This window comes from Plectropomus leopardus, chromosome 15 (genome assembly GCF_026936395.1).
Source record: "Plectropomus leopardus strain MGB_pleo_1.0 chromosome 15, ASM2693639v1, whole genome shotgun sequence".
In the NCBI taxonomy this organism is placed as follows: domain Eukaryota; kingdom Metazoa; phylum Chordata; class Actinopteri; order Perciformes; family Serranidae; genus Plectropomus; species Plectropomus leopardus.
The window spans coordinates 30,335,179-30,354,806 of record NC_142190.1 but is presented as its reverse complement, the minus strand read 5'-3'; the positions used below and the strand labels follow the sequence as shown (position 1 = coordinate 30,354,806).

General features: G+C 37.3%; 1 protein-coding gene across 36 annotated transcripts in view; it reads right to left on the bottom strand.

Annotated features, from left to right (window-relative positions):
* The window catches only part of dlg2 (discs, large homolog 2 (Drosophila)), a 259,394-nt gene that overhangs the window by 140,437 nt on the left and 99,329 nt on the right, over positions 1–19,628 (bottom strand). For 26 of the 36 annotated variants that reach the window (XM_088088562.1, XM_088088568.1, XM_088088567.1 and 23 more), the window contains 2 exons: positions 4,951–5,034; positions 2,499–2,663 (listed from right to left, as the gene is read on the bottom strand). In XM_088088562.1, the coding sequence (XP_087944688.1) occupies positions 2,499–2,663; positions 4,951–5,034 (249 nt within the window). The remainder of the gene's footprint in view (positions 1–2,498; positions 2,664–4,950; positions 5,035–19,628) is intronic. The other 10 variants (XM_088088564.1, XM_088088585.1, XM_088088594.1 and 7 more) reach the window with 3 other exon arrangements.

The window sequence follows — 19,628 nt, the reverse complement described above, 5'->3', positions numbered from 1 at the left end:
GGTGCTCAGGTTTCTCCCACAAACTACAAATATTCGGAAAATTGGAAAAAAATTAATTAAATAAAATTAAAATTAAATAAATGCAAAAAAAAGTATAAATTCTTAATATAATGCCTTTCAATGTAAAAATGCAGTATACTGGTAAATCCACAGCTCACATTTCACATCTCACATCATCAACTATAAACTGTCTGATTCAATCTTATTAATTGAAACAAAGATAAATAAAGTGAAACCTCACCACACCACACCACACACACCTAATAATTAACACTGTTTTTTTGCTTAGAGACATCAAACATGTAAAAAATGTTGAAAGTTCTAGTTCGTGCTTTTTTGCTTTGTTCTTGTCAGTTGATGTTTGTGATCAAAAACATTGATCTAAAGCTTACGGATATGGACACAGATCATTCTGTTGGTTGGACAGATTCAGATACAGATACAGATAATGGTGTTATGCCCACCCTAATGAAAAATTACTTGACACATTTCCAGCTCCAGTGTTCTCCACTCACACAAAGACAATGGTATCAACTGTTGTCCAGCCACTACCCCCGCCGTGCGTGGAAGTGCATAGCATAGAAATATTTTTCTTTGGAAAACCATTCAACCTCATTAATTTGTACTGTTTAACGTTATGTACTTCATAAATACATTTGTATACACATAATCTCAGCTTTTTGAAATTTCATATTACATTACGCAGATACGTTTTTAAAAGAATTAATTTTTTTTTTTTTTAATTCTGTGTTGTTTAAATATTAATATTAAGTGGGTGTTAAATCTTAACTGCTTCCATAGATCTGGTCTAATAATCAAAGAGAAAAGCATTTACATCCAGCAGCAATACCACAAAACGATTACTGCGTTCAGTTACATTTGATGATAACAATGTTCTGTTATGCAGCAGATCAGTAGAGAGGTCTTTCCTAAATCAAAGTCAAGGCAAAGTGTTTGGTCAAATGCCTGCATCCAGCATTTGATAAACAAAGATTTAATTTACAGTCACATCTGATAACCAGTAGGAACCAATTTCAGATGACCAGCAGTAGCAGATGGAATATTAAACTCAATCAGTTGGTTTTTATTCAGTTGTTTTTTTATTCTCCATATACTACTTTATTTCACTGAATAATGTATACACTTAGTGTAGTTATAGAGAATGTTTTTATGTCAGAGGCATCACTTCCCTTATGTTTTTTTTCTTGAAATACCAATACCATACCAGGCTATTTCTTAGTTATATTATTCCAACAAAGTAAATTCATGCCCGTGTTTTCACTGACAAGCTTTTTTCTGGCCTTCCTGAAAATATTCTTGCCTAAACTTTTGAACCATCACCAAATGTAAAACTGTGAAGACTAAGAATATAACATCTATAATATATATAATATCACTTTGTATCTATCAATAGTATACCCGTTTCTTCAGTAACTTTAACTCCCAGTTTTGAGACTCAATCATTCTGCAAGTGCTACTCAACCTTCTGCTCACGTTACTGTGAACCAAAAACAGCAAATTTGCAGACAATTCCTTCTCCAATCACTGAAACAACCAGTGGTTTGTCAGAGATCTCAAACATCGGCTGAAATAAACCGCAGACACAGACTTTAAAACTTTTTTATCATTTCCAACAGTGCACTCTGCTGGCTCAAAAGTGAAATACAACCAGTTCAAAACAAACTGTGCTGAACCTCCACCTGATCTTAACCACCACTCTGCTATTGAACCAAGTCAATAGTACAGTAGCTTGTATTATGTACATTCCTAACACAGCTGAGAAGTGTTTTTTTCTTTAACTATGGACTCTGTGGAGGTGTGCTATTTTGTGGGGAGAGAGGCACTGCGATGGTAAAGGCTGGACTGACTTGGGGACAGGATGTGTACAAGGAATCGCAAAGGCAAAGAGGAGGAGGGATACAAATGCAGCATTTTGTCATTTCATCTAAATCTACAAGCTGAAAACCAGATTACGGCAAGCAGTTTGTGCTTCTATGGAACCGAAAAACACATGTAACGAAAGGAAATCCAACAATAAAAAAGTAGGGGAAATATTTAAGAATCAACCTAAGCAGAATTCATATACTGCATCATATAAGTATACTCTCAAAATAGCCATGAATTCAATGAGAATGTAACATGTTCAAACATGGAAACTACATTGTATGTTTTCGATCATTTCTGTTAGTCTTTCCTCCTGTTTTTTCGTATTAGCCAATCAGCAGTCATGTTATAAACACTCCAAGTTGTTGGTTAGTGTGTTTCCTTACATTTGACAAACAAAACAGAGGATTATACATTCTTATAAAATGAACTATATAAACACTGAGGTCATATTTAAGCTAAAAAAACAAACAGACGGGAAAGAGAGACTTGGAGTTGGACATGGTTGTTGCTTATGGTGCTGATTTGGGATGAAGGTTTAGAGGGTTGTGGGTTCCTTTATGCCAGGTGCAAGAGTCCGTATTTGGAAGGATGAGAGAGGTTTGGGTGCTTACCTTGAGAGGAGAGATGTGGGAATGGGACACGTAGCCGTGCACATTCTCGATCTCGGACAGGTTCTTCTCGGACACGTGCACAAGCTCCGGGGCACGCACCTCATTGGTGAGCCGCGGGAATCCCTGGTCAAGAGGTGGTGAGTCGTCTTCCTGGTAGTGGTACTGCTGAGAGCGGAAAGGGAGGTGGAGAGAGAGATAGAAAACAGGGTGGACAGTGAGATAAAAAAACAGGGACAAAGAAAAGTAATGAGATAAGTAATAAGAAATAAGAGGAGAAAAAGCAAATAATGACTCATCTTAATATATTATTAAAATAAAACCCATAAATTCATCTTCACATAATTTTCAATGTTTCCTTTGCTTGGTGCAGTTTTTGTAAAATTCTTAAATATTTTGACAAATGATAAGAGGTTAATTAACCTTTAGGGCCCGCTTCAATATTACACACACTCATATCACTCTGCGGACAAAACGCGCTTTTCAAAATGGCTTTAAAAAAAATTATACAAATACCTACTACCTACCTACTTTCATTGAATTATTTTCACCAACATCAGTCCTAATCATGAATATTAAATATTCATTAATTTTTTTAGAATTTCCAGTTTTTTGTAATGATGCCACATGTTTTTAGATGAAAAAAAAACACAAAAAAGGAATCCTTTAAATATACTAAATGCTAAATAGATCTTTTTTTATTATCATAGCCTAGGAAATGTTGATAAATGGAAGCAACATTGATTTTTATATATTAGTATTTTTTGTGCAGTGTAAAATTCTCGCACTCACTGCTCTGCATACAAAATTTTCAAAATCAGGGTATGAAAAATATTATACATCAATATGATTTTCTTCTTCTTCAACATTCGTCCTTATCATAAATATCAAATATTTATTAATTTTCAAAAATGTCACCCTTCAAAGGCCAGGTTTTTGTCATGATGCCCCAATGTTTTTAGATGGAAACCTAAAAATCGAACTATTTCCAATATACTACATGCAAAGTAGATTTTTTTTTTTTTTTATCTCAACCTGGGATATATCAATGATCTACATCAACATTAGCTGTGCCAATGCACATTCTGGAAATAGGATATATTTTCTCAATATGCCATATATAGTAATACAATGAAATAAAGAACTAATACAATGCATGTTTTAATGGCTGTGGGATTAAAAACTGCAGTTTGAATGGGTTTCAATGGCACATTTCTTTGCATTTAACAGTATGAATGTAACATTTTAGTTTCCACTGTGTATTTTAGACGTACTGTATTGTAGGAGCTGAGCTGGAGATTCCAAGATTAAAAAAAAATACACAATCTTGCCGAAATGTATGCCATATACATGAACACAGCCAAAATTATAAAAAGAAAAAAAAAGAAGAATGAAAAGCACGTAAAATGTAACGCCAAACAGTCCCTAAGGGATAAATGTATATGCCTTTAAAAAAAAATCAAAGATGACACAAGATGACACAAGTCTGCTGTCACGCTGTATAAACATTCACACTGCAAAAGTCTAAGGCACAGAGAGAAGTACCTGATTCACTATACAGCTGTGAGGTCTCCTGTAAAATTCCATTCACTGCATGCCATTAACTTTAAGTATGAAATATGAATTATACATAGACAGAGTCTTGGACTTAAAATATATTATTTTATCCTTCTGTAGGCATTTGTGACTACAGTTCAACAGTTTTCTACAAGACAACGAATTTCAAGCAATGAACTGTGACAGCTAAGTCTTTTTGAGTTCTTTATAAAATTTTGTTTTATATTAAATCATTTACACAAGTAACTTTGAAATAAAAAAATTTCCTCCACCACAAAAACAAACAAACAAGCAAGAAGATTACCTGGTAAAAGAGCTTAAAAATTATAATAATACTGTAACATAATTTTTAATACTTCATTATGATTATATGTTTTTCCCCGGTTTTTTCCTTTTTCTTTAGCTTTTTAAAATAATTTGCTAAATCTACAAATTTCCTGCTATTTGTGGAACATTTCTCAACAAGTTGCCCATTGCCTTTTTTACCATGTTTTTGAAAGAATTTGCATCAATTTACTTAAGAGTTCAAAGGTTTAAATACTTATGAAAGTGATCTGAAAGCAGCACAAGAAAGGTGATGTCGCTCCAGGTTTCAAAGGGTTAACTTGCAAACCCAGGGTTGACATGATTAATCAATATAAATAGTTATGGAAGAGTCAGCAACGGCTCTAAAGTGTGTCGTGAATCAGGAATACAAGATGTTATGAATGGCAAGTCAAAATAAATATGATGAAATCTCATTTTAAATACATGAATACTGAGAAACGAATCTTGTCTTGTCACATAGTATTGTGTCAGCGGAGTAAATACTGTGGACAATCACCAGAAAGAGTCTGTGTGCAATTTTGAGTCAGTTGAAAAAAAAACAAAAACTACGCCCCCTCCTCCCCTCTCTCACCCAAGGAGCGTTCATCAAGGCAGGGTTCATGCAGGGTGGGGGCTGGCCGTTGTGGGGTGACCCCTGTACTGCTGGTGGCCTGTTCTGGAGAGAGCAACAGGACCATGTGTAACCACCAAGAGCAAACACAACAAGTACGACTCACAAATTAAGTCCACAAACAATCAGTCTCATCCAAGATCCCAAGCATACAACCGGCACACATGTAGCGTTTATCCAGCCCACGTTAGCTAAAACTACACCCACTCTGAGACAAAAACAGGCTGACAGACGTTAAGTCTCGATGATTGGCTGCCAGCCTACTGCTGCAAGTAGTGCGACACACTGGGGACCTGGTGAAAGGGCACACTTTGAGTTCATCAGAGGCTTTTAACACCACTCTTGCCAAAAAGCACTTAGGAACTCTACCCCATTTGGTATTGGGTTTTTAACATTACCTCCTCTATGAATGATGTAATTTGTGTACCTCCTCTGTGTTCATCTGATTTATTCTTTCTGAATTTGCGTTGAAAAAGATGTTAAAAGGTCACTGTGGTGAATTTCTACCACCCTGTCATCATAGTGTGGGCAATGTGCGCAGATGAAAAGTGTTTGTCTTTCCCCCATAAACCAGAGCTCACAGCTCATTTGCCATCAGAGGTCCACTGCACTGTTGCCTGCACACGCTGTCCATGCTGTGATGACACAAAACTAGTTGAAAGTCGCCAGATTTTTGCTTAAATCTTTTGAAATATGAGCAAATGTCTTTATAAAAACATGTAAAGAGAAAGAAGAAATGGGCAAAAAATAGCAGTAAGTACACGAAAACTACCTGAGATTCAATGAAAAACCAAAAAAAAAAAAAAAAAAATGGAAAAAGTCTTTAAAAATTTACAATGATTTTGGGGCGTCCTGTGGCTTGATGGATAAAGCAGGCATCCCATATATGAAGGCAGTGTCCTTGCTGATTCCAGCTTGCACCCCTTTTTTGCATGTCACCCCCTCTCTCTCATCCTTTCATGCTATCAATCTTCTGTCCTAATCTAATTAAAAGGCAAAATGCAAAAAAATAAACAATCTTTAAAAAAAAAAAAAATAAATTCTGGAACATTATTTTAAATATATTACTATGACAATAAGCAATAAATATAGTTTTCTTTTTCCCTTTCCCCCCTAAATATTTCTCCCTGGCTTTTCTTTTCTTTTTTTATTTTGTTAATCCATTTATGTCTTGCAAATTGTGGAACATTTTTTCCCCAACTTGCTCATCAGCTTTTTCCCCCATGTTTTTGAAAGAAATTTAAACAATGTGCTCAAAGGTTTAAATACATGTAAAAAGGTGCCTGAATGCAGCACAAGAAAACTGATGCTGCTGATGTTGTTAACTGTTGATGTTGTTAACTGTTAACTACCCATATCGCTATTTCCCAAGATACTGTGGCTTGTAGAAGGATCCTCAGTGGCTGGACCACCACCCTGACTCCCTGCTGGATCAGCAGACTTGCCGGTGGTAATGAGGTGGTGTGGCTGTGGGCTACATTCATGGTTGTCCTAGCTAGCATCAGTCTCTTGTAATGATGCTGACGAGCAGTAGGCTGGCAGCCAATCATTAGGCCTTGACTCCTGGCAGTTTTTGTCATGCGTAAATGGGTGTGGTTTCATCTAAAGTAAGAAGTAGGAAAACCTGTAGTTGTAACCAGCAGTACACCCAAACAGAAGCAAAAACACCAACAGGAGGCTGAGAAGCTCATTCACAGGTACTGACAAATACAATACAGTGGGAATCTGTATCATTCTGTACTAAAACAACAGATGGCAAAGGCATGAGCCACACTTCTCTGCTTCTGATTGGCTTACCCGGCTTTTATTGCTTATGTTATTGTAGTTTTTGGTTTATTTATTTGTATCATTTTATACTGCCATTTTACATCCTGCATCTTGCGTTATTTGTCCTCTGGCTTTAATTCTAACCTAACTCTACCCTAGTTTTGTCTCACTTGCGTTCAGTGGGACTGTTTGGCTTTGCGTTGTTGCATCGCCATCTATGCTTCCCATTTCTGCTTTGCTTTGTTTGTCAAAGCACTCTTTTGACTGTTTTTAAATGTGCTATATAAAAAAAGTTATCATTATGATCCTAACTCAAACATATGTCATTCCTCTTACTCAAACCTATCGAATACTACCAATGAAGGCAAAAAGTACTAGCCAATCAGAGGAAAAGTAGGACGGATCATGCCTTTATCATCCTAGGAAAAAACATTTGGCATGCAGGACAGATTTGGGAAGGTATTTCTGATTCTGATTCCAAAAAAAACACAAACAGACAGAGTTGGACAGATGAGGAGACACAAAGCAACAATCATATCATCCCGCAGTACAGTTACACACTCAAGTATAAATGAGTAATTTTTCAGCTAACAGATCTGTGATAAAGACTGTGGCATAATTCTTAGCAAAAAAAATTAAAAAAGATCCACTATTTCTTTTATTTTAAATAGTTAGAATTTTTAAGAAACAGTCCTTTGTTTTTGACCACATAAAAATAATATCTACAGCAGCACTAACATTTATCATAATTTAAAATTGCCGGGAGAAAACCTAGTGACCTGGAAACATTTGATCAACTTATCCAGCAAAAGACAAAGAGCATGCCCCTGAAATTCAATGTGTACACACAGAGAGTGAAAGAACAGTAATCAGTCAATACAGCAAAATCTGAGAATCAGAGGTTATGCAAAGTGATCTTCATGCAGAGACATGGCTGTGGGAAGTAGGGATGCTGCAGCACCTGCAGTAATCCCTGCTGGAAAAGGCCAACATCACAACACTCTCTTCAAAATGAAAAAAATAAAGGAAATAAAATTTAAAATATTTTTTTCTGTTGGCATTTACCAAAAAATGAAGGCTTACGTAAGTTTTAAAAATTAATTAGAAACACTGAATAATTACTAATTATAAAAATAACGTTAAGTATTTACAGACATTACGTAGGCTACTGTTGGTCAGCTTGCGGTAGACTCACGCACCTGTCCCTGATGAACGTGCACACAGACATTTCGAACAGTTTGGACATTAATGCACTAATGAGTGACTTTATCTTATCAGCCCCTGAGCGCCAAGCCACTTTTTGGAGTAACATAAGTGAAGCACAAACCCAGCCAAGGTGCAGTGTCTGTTCTATTAAGAGTTTCCGCAGTGCAGTTTAACACCATTATTGGGCAGTTTTTTATACTGATGGCTATGTAGTTTTGTGCTGTGAAAGTTGGCCTTTTGGGTTGCTTGAAACTGCGCATTTGGATATGTTCTGGTCTGCTGTGTTGATGGCCCCGTTTTTTAATTTCACAAAGCTGGCGCATAATGGTTAAAAGACTGGCACACTTTTTTTCTGGCTTCAGAGAATATGCCGATGATGATTTCTGTGTGTTTGTTTGTGTGTCTGTGTGTGTGCGCGGATGCGTGCATGTGTGTGTGCGTGTGTGTGTGTGTGTGTGTGTATCTGTCTGTCTGTGCCTCCGCAGCCAAAGGTTTAAATACTGTGAAGTATTTTTGAGGTTAAAATGCTGTGTTTTGAATATGTGTGCAGTGCTCTGATTGATTTAACCTGTAAAACTATGAGTAATCAGTTTGTTCGTGTTCACTTTGTGCAATGGAGTGTGGGGACATACGTTTGATCCATATTGCAGTGGCGCATGTTATAATAGAATGTTACAATATAAAGGGATTTTTCACAACATATGCCTTCAGAAAAATTCATCAACGTAAGAGGATCATCCTGTTGATTATATTCACATACAAAATGCAGCTCTTATCGCAGCACCCCCAACTAGAAACGTCTTCCCACGGCCCTGTGCAGAGAGCGTAGCTAGCTGCATCACTGAGATGCAAACCAATTGGAACGCCCCAGTGACCGCAGTTATTTCTGATAACGCCTACAGGCAGCAATGCAAAGAGATGCACTCTAATGTTAGGAGGATGCAGCTCTGGGCCAGTAATATATCAGCTACCAGGGCTACTAAAAATAGAAGTGCATTCGGTAATCGTGCCTGAGCTGTGTTCTCATGCATGTATTATCCAGCCTACTGTATAATCCTGTAATATAAAAGATGAATACATAGGTGAAGTAACAAAGCAACTGATTCAAGGAACCTGATTCTTAAGAATATATTTTCTGTTCATTTTAAATATGAAGTAGACAAAATGGGTAGTGGGAACAACATACAAGCTACAAATAAGATGGGTTGCATTTTAATGCTAAGAGAGTTTACAAAAGAGGTTGATAGCGGTTTCAAGTTTATTTATATTTTCATATACTTTTTTTGGTATTTTATAGTTTTATATTTTTATGTGCACTAGATATATAACACTTTAAACATGAGCAAGAATTGCTATTCAATACATGAATTAATAAAAAAAGTTTCTTACCCTTGACCAAACATTGGCTTTTGCTTGCCATGTTTATGCATATATGTTGTCAAGTTGACAAATTGTGTTATAAAATAAACTTGTCAAAAATGTTAGTATACTCGCCTGGCATGCTTTATAGTTAAAAGTCTGCTTGCTTGCTACAACTAATAGATGCATATAGTAAAATGTACAACTCCTAAAAGTAAATGATAGTTGTAAACCAGTCGTAACATTTATAGGAAGTCCTTATTCTCTATGCCATTCAGGGAATGAACATAACATGATTGTATTTGAGAAACTACTGTTTTGTAAGATGTGCTCTCTTTTATTATTGATATAATGTATTGCTCCTACCTGCCTGTTTGCACTATTGTATCTTGTGTATTGTACATTTGTGCATTTTTAATGGTGTACTGTTATATGTGTTTGTATGTACCTTTACTGTGTCTGTCTATCTATCTATCTATCTATCTATCTATCTATCTATCCATCTATCACTGCATTTAAGCATTAAAAATGAGAGAGAAAAAGTTTAGACACTTGGTTAAGCACAACAGCACCATCATGAATATTTACTGTTATCTACTGGTCATAAAACCTAACTTGCTACATAAACCTAACAGAAGAATTGAATTAACATGGTACAGAGTTATGATTCGTTATGCTTTATGTGACTTTCAACCCCCTGGGGAAAAAAGGAAAAACTTGCTGGTGTTCCACTGCAAACCAACTGAAATAAACAGCAGCACACTCCCACCAGTTGCCCTTCAACCTTATGTAATGTTATAGGCTACTCTCGTACAGATACTCTTATTGGGTGTATCTGTACGCATGCATACATTAAAAAAGCAACCTGTAGTGCACCGTATAGCATCAATGGATATGTGTTAAATGAGGAATGTAAATGATTACTTTCAGTGCATTTGGGCCTTGATGTCTTCATAGAAAACGCTATTTTTAAACAAGCGCTGCACTGGATTTTCGTCATTTGCAGTAACTTTGGTTATATTCTCTCATTAGGCCACAGTGCTTGTGCTATATCATAATCAGCACAATGCACTTAGAACAGCACTGCCAAAACTGCCAAAGAGGAAGAAAAGAGTCGTCACAAGCTGACAAGCCTGTTCAACATGATAGTCTGTCACTCACTGAGGAAAACAAAACATTCAACCATCAATATAAGGAACATCTTTCCCCTGCTGCTCAGTGTTTTAAAACGGTATACAGCCAGCTGCCATTTATATATGCCCTTGCAAATGGCAGTTGGCATTTAGCAAAAGCAACTATTCGTGCCTACATATGTGTATATGAACGCATTTTTGTACAGCACCTTCAATACCAATGTGCGTCTGTTTACATCAGTGAAATGTAAGGAAATCATTTTTAAAAAACTTTTTCCCCACAAACTTGCTGTTTGTTCAAAGCTTCTTGTGAAAGTGGGTTGCTTAAAATAATTTACTTTTTTTAAATGCTTAAAAAACAGATCTACATTTGTGTAAATAATATTTTGCCAGCAGAATCAAATAGTCCCCCCCCCCAAGATATTATGTACATCAACATTTGTATTCATACTCTCAGTCTCAAACACAGTTAATAATGTCATCTCCAATCCACTTTAGGATCTATTGTAACTGTAATCACCTCATATCCAGAAATTCATATCATAGACACTACCACTATCCGTGTGACAATTTGGCCACAATTTAGCACCGTAAATGGTCTAGACATGCACTTGACTTAAACCTAGTATTGTTTTCTACAGCAGGAATGTGTCAGGTGGTGGCCTGATATTTCATGGAAGTTTAGTAATGGTACATGATTAAGTTGATTCCAGCTCTGCCTCATTTTAAGCCAGAAAAAAAATTGCTCCTTTTAATATTTGACAACTAAAAAGCTCCTGGCGTACAGCCTCTGCGTCATTCACTACAATCAGGAACAGACATCTCAGAGGGTGTGAGGGTGCTGGTTATTATTCCTTACTTAATCACACTGCATGATTTCCAAATAAAGTGAAGTTTCAGTTTCACTCCTCTCCCTCTGACCATTCATGCAGTCTCTCTTTCTCTTATTCACCCACTCATGGCCCTTTGTGTTTCTCTCCCTCTTTCCTTCCGTCTCAGTCTGTCTGCCTCTATCTATTCTCCTCAAAGCTGCTGTGGACACATTTATCATGAACGATGGATCACCCCAAAAAATACTGAGCTTACCAGAAATAAGCTGACTTTAGACTCATTAATAACTTTCTTTTAAAATAATGTAATCTGTATTAGATATGTCTGTTCATTCAGCCTCATTTAAAATGCAATTCAGCAGTTCACATTTCACCAGCCTGAATCTGCATTTAAAATCAGGGTTTTGTTTTGTCAGTTTCTAGCAGTAGTTGCTTTTTTTTGGAGCTGGACTGTTCAGAGGAAGCACTGTTGATTATATATACACTCTCGGAGCACGGAGCATACTCTGGGTGCAGATGGAGCGGTAGAACATAAGGCGCAGTGGAAGTGAAACCTAATTGTTTGTTACGCAGGGTCTAAAAATTTGCATTCTCTCCCAGCAACTGCTCCTCATATCCATCGATATGATCTGATCAGCTCTGAATGGACTGAAAGATCAATACTCCACCCCACCCCTAACAAACTGCTGGTGAGGAAAAAAATAACTCATTGAGAGCTCCACCTGCACTGCTTTTACAGACTGACAAAAACATCCTATTATCGAGAGGGGACACTGAATGATACAAAGGGACATACATGCCTAGCTTGTAACACCTGCAACATAAATCAAGATGATAAATTCACTTCTTGACACTATGAGGACCAATAAACTCACTGCAGTTGAAGAAATGTCCCAAGTCTGAAAATACACAAGTCAAACAGATTGCTCTTAACATACCTACAATGACATATACACACGCAACCACACAGTACATGATGCGCTCACTTGTTCTCAGCCTCTGAACACAAGAGGACACAAGGAGGCCGAGGGCAGTCTGTCAGCCGTAGGGCTGTATAGGCACATCCCAAACACAGATGCTGCTTCCACTGGGGTGATGCTACAGGGGGAAGGAGGCAGCTACTACTGCTGTTTGGCTTACCATAGCAAATTTAATGGGCGAGAGGAGATGCTCTAAATATAGAAACTACAAGCACACCATAGCTGAATTTATACTCCTCTTACATAGTCAAGGAATATGACTCATTCTGTATCCTCTCACGTCAGATGAAATATCAGTGAATTTTTGAGTCTCAACACACTATATATATATCATCTAATATATATCATATAGTAGGCTGATTTAGCTCCTTTAGCTCAGATCAGGGATTGTGATTGGCTGTGGCATTTTTAAAGAGTACCAGTATCCCCTGGTGCCACACTGTGGACACATTAATGAGAGGAGCCCTCTGTCTGTTTACTTTTCTACCTGTAACCTAGCAACGACTGCCAGCGAGGATACACGCCAACACACAGTTACCACTAGATGAACCTAAACTAGCAGGAAGAGATGGAGCAATATATCTGCCACTTTATGAAAGCTGCAATAACCACTGTCTTCATAAATAGGCTTTGTTTATAACATAAGTGTGGTACACCCTCACACGTACAAAACTATACAGTGTGATGTTGCCAGTGATGTATTGATGGGCAGCACTCCACCTACAGCTTTACACAATGACATACATCCAACACTTTGTGCATCACATGTCTCCTTTGATTGCTACCACAAGCCTAATAAAAATAAATAAATTCTACTACAGTGGCATGGAGACAGAAGTTTTCAATGTAAAATGTAATCTGGAAAAAAATGTCCTTTATAGATATAAACTTCTTCAAGCATATGTTTCATCTGGAGCTCTCAAACGTTAACTGATTCACAATGTATTCTATGTACAATGAGGCGACCTTTACTTGATGATCTAAGGGACCTGTTCTGTGTGTATTACATTGGCAAGGTATGGAAAAGCTGAACAGTCCACAAATTTAATAATATGAGAAAGGACTTTAACATAAAAGCTTTGAAGTGTAATTAAAATTTTAGCGGTACGTTTAAACCTTTTGGTTAACACTCTGCGGCAACATTCTGATAAGCAGCCAACAGTGGAATCGCTGTAATGAGGTGACATGTTTGTGCTAAGCAAGAAGATAGAGAAAGGCTCGGAGATAAAAATCAGATCTACTGTACCGTCCAAGGCCTTCTGACCGCGAGCCTGGGAGAAGCCCAGTGACCTACAGTACTGTGTGTGAGAGAAGCACCACAGCACTGGGTAAAATCACCCATGCTCTGGTTATACAACCATTTTAGATAAGAGGAGTGTGGAGTACAACTGGAGAACTGTTTGGTGTGTATGGTGCGTGATGAGAGAAAAAATATTTTCTTTTCATTTGTGCTTAACTTAACTGGTTTTCTTAGATCCAATGGCGATTAGACAAAGCATAATAACCGAGTCACAATGAAGTTCCAATAGATGACATAACTGGTTATACTAGTAGGAAGTTAACCCTTTGAAACCGGAGCAAATTGGCTTGACTTCTTTCCAAACAAAAAATGGAAAGAAGGCAATAAGCACCTTAAGAAATTAGCCTAAAATGAGCAAAGAATTGACAAAAATATTAGGCCTGCAAGAAAATTACCTGAAAAATTGCACAACAAAGAGAAGTTTAAAAAAACACTAAAACAAATATACAAAAAAAGCATTAAAAATAGTCTCTCAGGATGTTATGCGATTTCTCGCCACGATAACATTCCAAGAAGCATGGCGATAGACAAAACATTAGCAGCTTTATTTCTATTGCAGACACCACACTAGCTGCTATCTTTTCCAGTCTAAGGTGACATAAATGTGTTATGCGAGTGGAAATGGAAACACAAGCCCCTTATATGTGGGAGTGTGAGAGATTTCTGGGAGGTGATAGTCCACGATTTCACAGAGGAATTGTGGATTCCAAACTTCTGAAACTTTTGAAGAGTTATGTGATGCAGTAACACCTCTTGTAGCTAGTGTTGCATCATGCCCCAGGGAGCCAGTTCCTACCAACAAGCGCATAGAATTATCAGAGACCAGCACCAGGCTCAGGGACAGCTTCATCCCACAGGCCAAAGGACTACTGAACCCTTGAGCCTGCCAGCTCACCACTGTGTCACTTTACTAACACTGTATTGATAAACTGATGTCACTATACACTAATACTACTGCCATGCCTGTATATTTACACATATATATTCTACTGCACAGGCTCCACCTGCTTTCATTGCTGTTAATTACTGTTTACATCTCTGTTAAGATATTTATCACTATGTGTTATATATGTACGCATTGCAGTACACAAAATATATTTATTTTACTATCTGTTCCTAAGCTGTTGACCTGTCTTTCACAGTATTGTACTTTATTTTATATCATATCCATATATTTAAAGCAACACTATGTAGCTTTTCCACCTTAAAAATAGCAGTTTCAAAGTCGATTTAATAGTACACTAAATTTGAAAAGGGAGAATGACCTCTATCCCACTCACAACATTATACATTCATAGACCCTGTGTTGTGCAGTGGAGGTAAGTTCTGTAAATGTGAAAACAAATGAACCTTTTTTGGACTCTATGTGAGTTTGGATACCACCAGTGTCCCAACAACACATGATAAACAAAGCTGGCAGCACAAGTCAAAGACAAACTTAAGTTTTGTTTTACTTCCTCTAAACTTAGAATAAAGCCATTCTCGCAGGGGACTGGTATTACCTGGGGAGCTCTGGAAACTGTGGAAGTCATTTGTGATCTTAATTTCTAAATCACAAGGTCCCCTGATAATACTAGTCCTGTGTGAATAGGGCTGTGTATAAATAAATGGCACCATGAGTTCAAGAGTGCATCACACAGCAAGTGCATCATGCTGCATCCCCCAAGCTACTCTTGCAGTTTGTAGTACACAACAGTAATCTAAGTCGTGGGACTGACGCATGATATGTCCCTTGTGAATGTAGTGGAGCACGACTTCTAGAAGGGATTTATACTTAAATGATGAGTGACTAATGCTACAGGGAGAAAGCGAGAGATAGAGAGAGACACCAAGGGGGAGATGGAGGAGGAGGGCATCTGACCACTGGATCAAGGCTTAAGATATGCTTGTGAATGCAAGCAGAAGCAGTAAGAGTACAATAATGAGATCTATCAGAGCAATGCAGAGTGCTTATTTGAACTCTGAAAGGTTGTATTCTGAAGCTGTCAAAAGGTGTACATTCCTTACTTTTTCATTTTTTATATATCTATTATCTTTATTTATACTCATCTCTCTTAAGCCACTGCAGACTTAGATACAGAAATTATGTCTGTCTCTCACACACACTTATCACTGGTGGTTTCCCCATATCTCTCAAAAAATGTGTTTTAAGACACGACAGTCTCAGTGGTTTTAGATATGTCCAAAAGACAAAGATTACTTGAGTCACCAAAGCAAACACCCGACTGTGGGAGGAGTTCCAGGAAAATATGGAATCGTGCTTTTGTTAGGCTTCAAGAAAGTTCTGGAAAATTGTTAAGATGACTGAATTCATTAACTGGAGACATTACGTGAAAATCCAATAACCTTTACACTAGAGATGTAGTCTTTACTTCCTCACTTTTTGATTTTTTTTTTTTGTCTATGTCTCGCTCTTACACACACGCGTCTCTGTTTTTTTTCACACATCTCTCAAAAATTCGAATTTAAAGACACGACAGTCTTGGTGGTTTTAGATAAGTCCATAGATTACTTGATAGCGAGCCGAATGCTTCAGTGTTTCCTATGATGACGAGATAAAGAAGTCACGTTCTTTAAGCCACAAAGAGGAGCTGCTGATGAGGGCTGACACAGAGCTGATGAGGTGAGCGGTGTCAGTGTTTGTATGACACTCACGAGTAGACCTCAGAGCAGAATGGCTGCAGTCACGGAGCTCTGCCTCTTGCTGTTTGCTCTCATCGGCTACATTCATGCAGAGGAACTCGTCATCGTCAAGACGGCAAGGGCATCTTACAGCTTCGACCTCCCCGAGAAAGCCAACTGCTGCCTCATCTCCAAATTAAATGGCAAGGAGAAGCTCGTCCTGTGGAACACCTCTAACCTCTGGCCTGAGAAGTCCACAGTACCTGAAGACTTGAAACAAAGACTTTGGGAATTCAGAGAGGAGGATAATACTTCTTACATGATCAAGAACCTGACCCATTCTGACTCTGGCCTTTATCAAGAGGAGTGCTGGACTGAGGGCAAAGTGACATGAGAAAAACAGCAGTGTTGTTATCTGCACTTCAGTGGATATCATTCGATATTATGCAGTGAGACCTGGAAAGACAGCAGACGTACCATGTGACGGAGCGGCTGTCAATCTGGACGTCCAGTGGCTCAAAAGTTACCCTAAATATGATCAAGAAATATGGACCAGACTTTTTGAGGACGAAACAACATCAGTGACGGACAATGTTGCAAGTTACCAAGTGGTGAAAAACACATCAACTCTTCGTGTATCCAACTTCACAACAACCGTCATCATCATGGTCACCTGTCTGGTGATGAACCAACAGCAGTGTGTCAGTAGTCATCCTGTATTGTCAGACCTGATCCAAGAAATAATCTACCGCTCAGTGGGAGAGACGGTGGTTTTGCCGTGCACTGTCGTTGATTTAAGTGATGACCAGCCCCCGCTTTGGGTTGGTTACTTCACCCAAGTTGACCTAGCACGACAAAACCTGACTTCAGTGGACCAAAACTACTCTTTGGTGTTTTCAGCACTGATGTTAAATCACTCTGATGTATACTACTGCCAAACCTCATCTGCAGTAAAAACATACTTTCTGATAGTGTGCCCCAAATTTGACCCACCTGCTGTAGAGCTCCTCTTAGAGGGAGAAGCTGTCACTCTCAGATGCAAAGACCGCAAAAAGGGTATGAAATATGGGTATTAAATAAAAGATAAGAAATAAGATATATAATTACAAAATTATTTTAATAATTTTCATCATTACTAATCATAATCATTTTACTGATTTTTGTCTTTTGTAATTGTACTGATGTTTTATTTTAAATCAAATGACTGTGATTTTTCTTTGTTATATGTGAATGACTTTGAGCTGCATTCATAATAGTATCTTGCTATTGCTATTGTTATTATCAGTGTTGAATAATTATTCTTACACCTTTGTCCATTGCAATCAAAACTCAACTGTCTTTAAAATAAAGATACATAACATAAACATAAATAATAAAACTTTTAAATAAAAGATTTTACAGTTTTGATTGTGATTTCTGATTTGACTGTGTAAAATATATTTTACATTGTATTTAAGAGCAGATTAACAACATTCACTTATTTCATTTATGTCTTTACTGCTTAATGATTTTCAGTACTCCTCAGTATGACTCCATGCTGCTTATTATATTTTTTTGTACACAGGACACACATGTAGGCTATAAGAACTGTAGTTGTCTGATTGCACTAAATTAAGGTTACAGTGAGCTGTGTGAACACATAGATGCAGGATAGCAGATTTTGTGTAAGAAAAAGAAGAGAATCATACCAAACGGGAATAAAACTGCAAAAATGAGACTTGAACTTAATTCTATGTATACATTAACTCAACAGTCATGTTATAGGGATTGTTGTGTTAAAATGCTCGTGTGCTCGAAGCTGCCAAAACAAAATGATGTACAACCTGAGAGTGACTGCGTTAAAACTGTAATGATGTGGTGTAAGGGTAGGAGCCTGGAGAAGTATTTGGCTTCTCTCTGAGTCTCTGTGTCTGTGAGAATCAGACACACCCCCATTTGTCTGTGTGAAAGTATCCAATCTGCACATCAACTGCATGACAACTGACCGCTGCCACATAAAGAGTGCCAGCATGTTGAGGCGAGGGAGCAGAGAGCAGCACTGACAGTAGGAGAGAGTGATCTGAGAACAGCACCCTGTTGTTGTACTAGAATATTATACTCAAGTAAAAGTACTGTTCCTGTAAACAAAGTTTTCTCAAGTTAAGTACTTGTGTAATAACTGTAGATACTTAAGTGAGAGTAAAGGGTAGGTCAGTTAAAACATGCTCCGAGGACACCTTATTGTTTATCATTTAAATGGGGGGTGTGAACATACAAATGCGCACACTAGTGAAACAACACCAGCAACATGAGCCCTCATGTAAAAAAACAACAATAAATCCATGTCCATAGATGGCAATCTGCAGCCTGCGATCATCAATCAGTTAAGCCTCACTATATCTAACCAGAGAGACTAAAATGACTGAGAACAAATCATTAGTGTATGGACAGTGGCAGTTGGTGCAGAAAGCAACATTAACCCTTTGAAACCTGAGAAAATTAGCTTAAATTCTTTCAAAAATATGGGAAGAACATAATGAGCAATAAAAGAGGAAATGACCCAAAAATTTAAGAAAATAGTTAGAAGTACAAGAAAATTATACGGAAATTAGTTACAATAAATAAATAAAAAATAATAATACATTAAATAAATAAATAAGAAAAAGGTGAAATGACCTGGAAAAAGTGCATAATATATTATATTTCTGTAGCATAATTTCAAATATATAATTATGATAATAATCTATAAATGTAGTTTTTCCTTATACATTTTTCCCTGACTTTTTTAAAATAACAAAGTTGACAGTGTGTGACTATCAGTATTTTAAGATGATGTTAGAAAAGGTCCAATTATTGTGTTGGTCTGACTAAATCTGGACTTTTAAAACACATGTAAATAGGTTAGCCCGACTGAAATTGTACTAAATCCAGTTTCTGCTGCTCTTTCGTGAATACACCCCAACAAGACTTAAACTCAGTGTTCTGTGCAAACTCCTAGTCGCTGCGCCGGGACTGTTTGTTATTTATGAGGGGGGAAGGCGTAGAGCAAAAAAATTAAGCACTACTGAGGGACTTGTGCTTTTTATTTTAGCATAGGTGAGGGATATTCAACTTTAAATGGTAGTATTCAGTATTTATTTTAAATAAAAAAAGTCACAGAAAGCAGTTTTATTTTTTCATGGATATTGGCGCAAAATCAGAGCACAATACACACAGAAAATATTTGTGTTTGTTTGCCACACATGCAATTCTCTAGTGTATGATGCATGCTTTTCTGGTAATATGTACCATATTTAAAGCTTTTTGTCATGTAATTTAATATACAGCGAGAGTAAATCCCACATAAGTCACCCATTACAGTACTTATAATAGTTAATTTGTATAAAAAAATGATTCCCCATGTTTTTTTCATCATGTCATGTTGGTTAAGGCTGGTGAAGTCAGCACAGCACAAACACTGCAC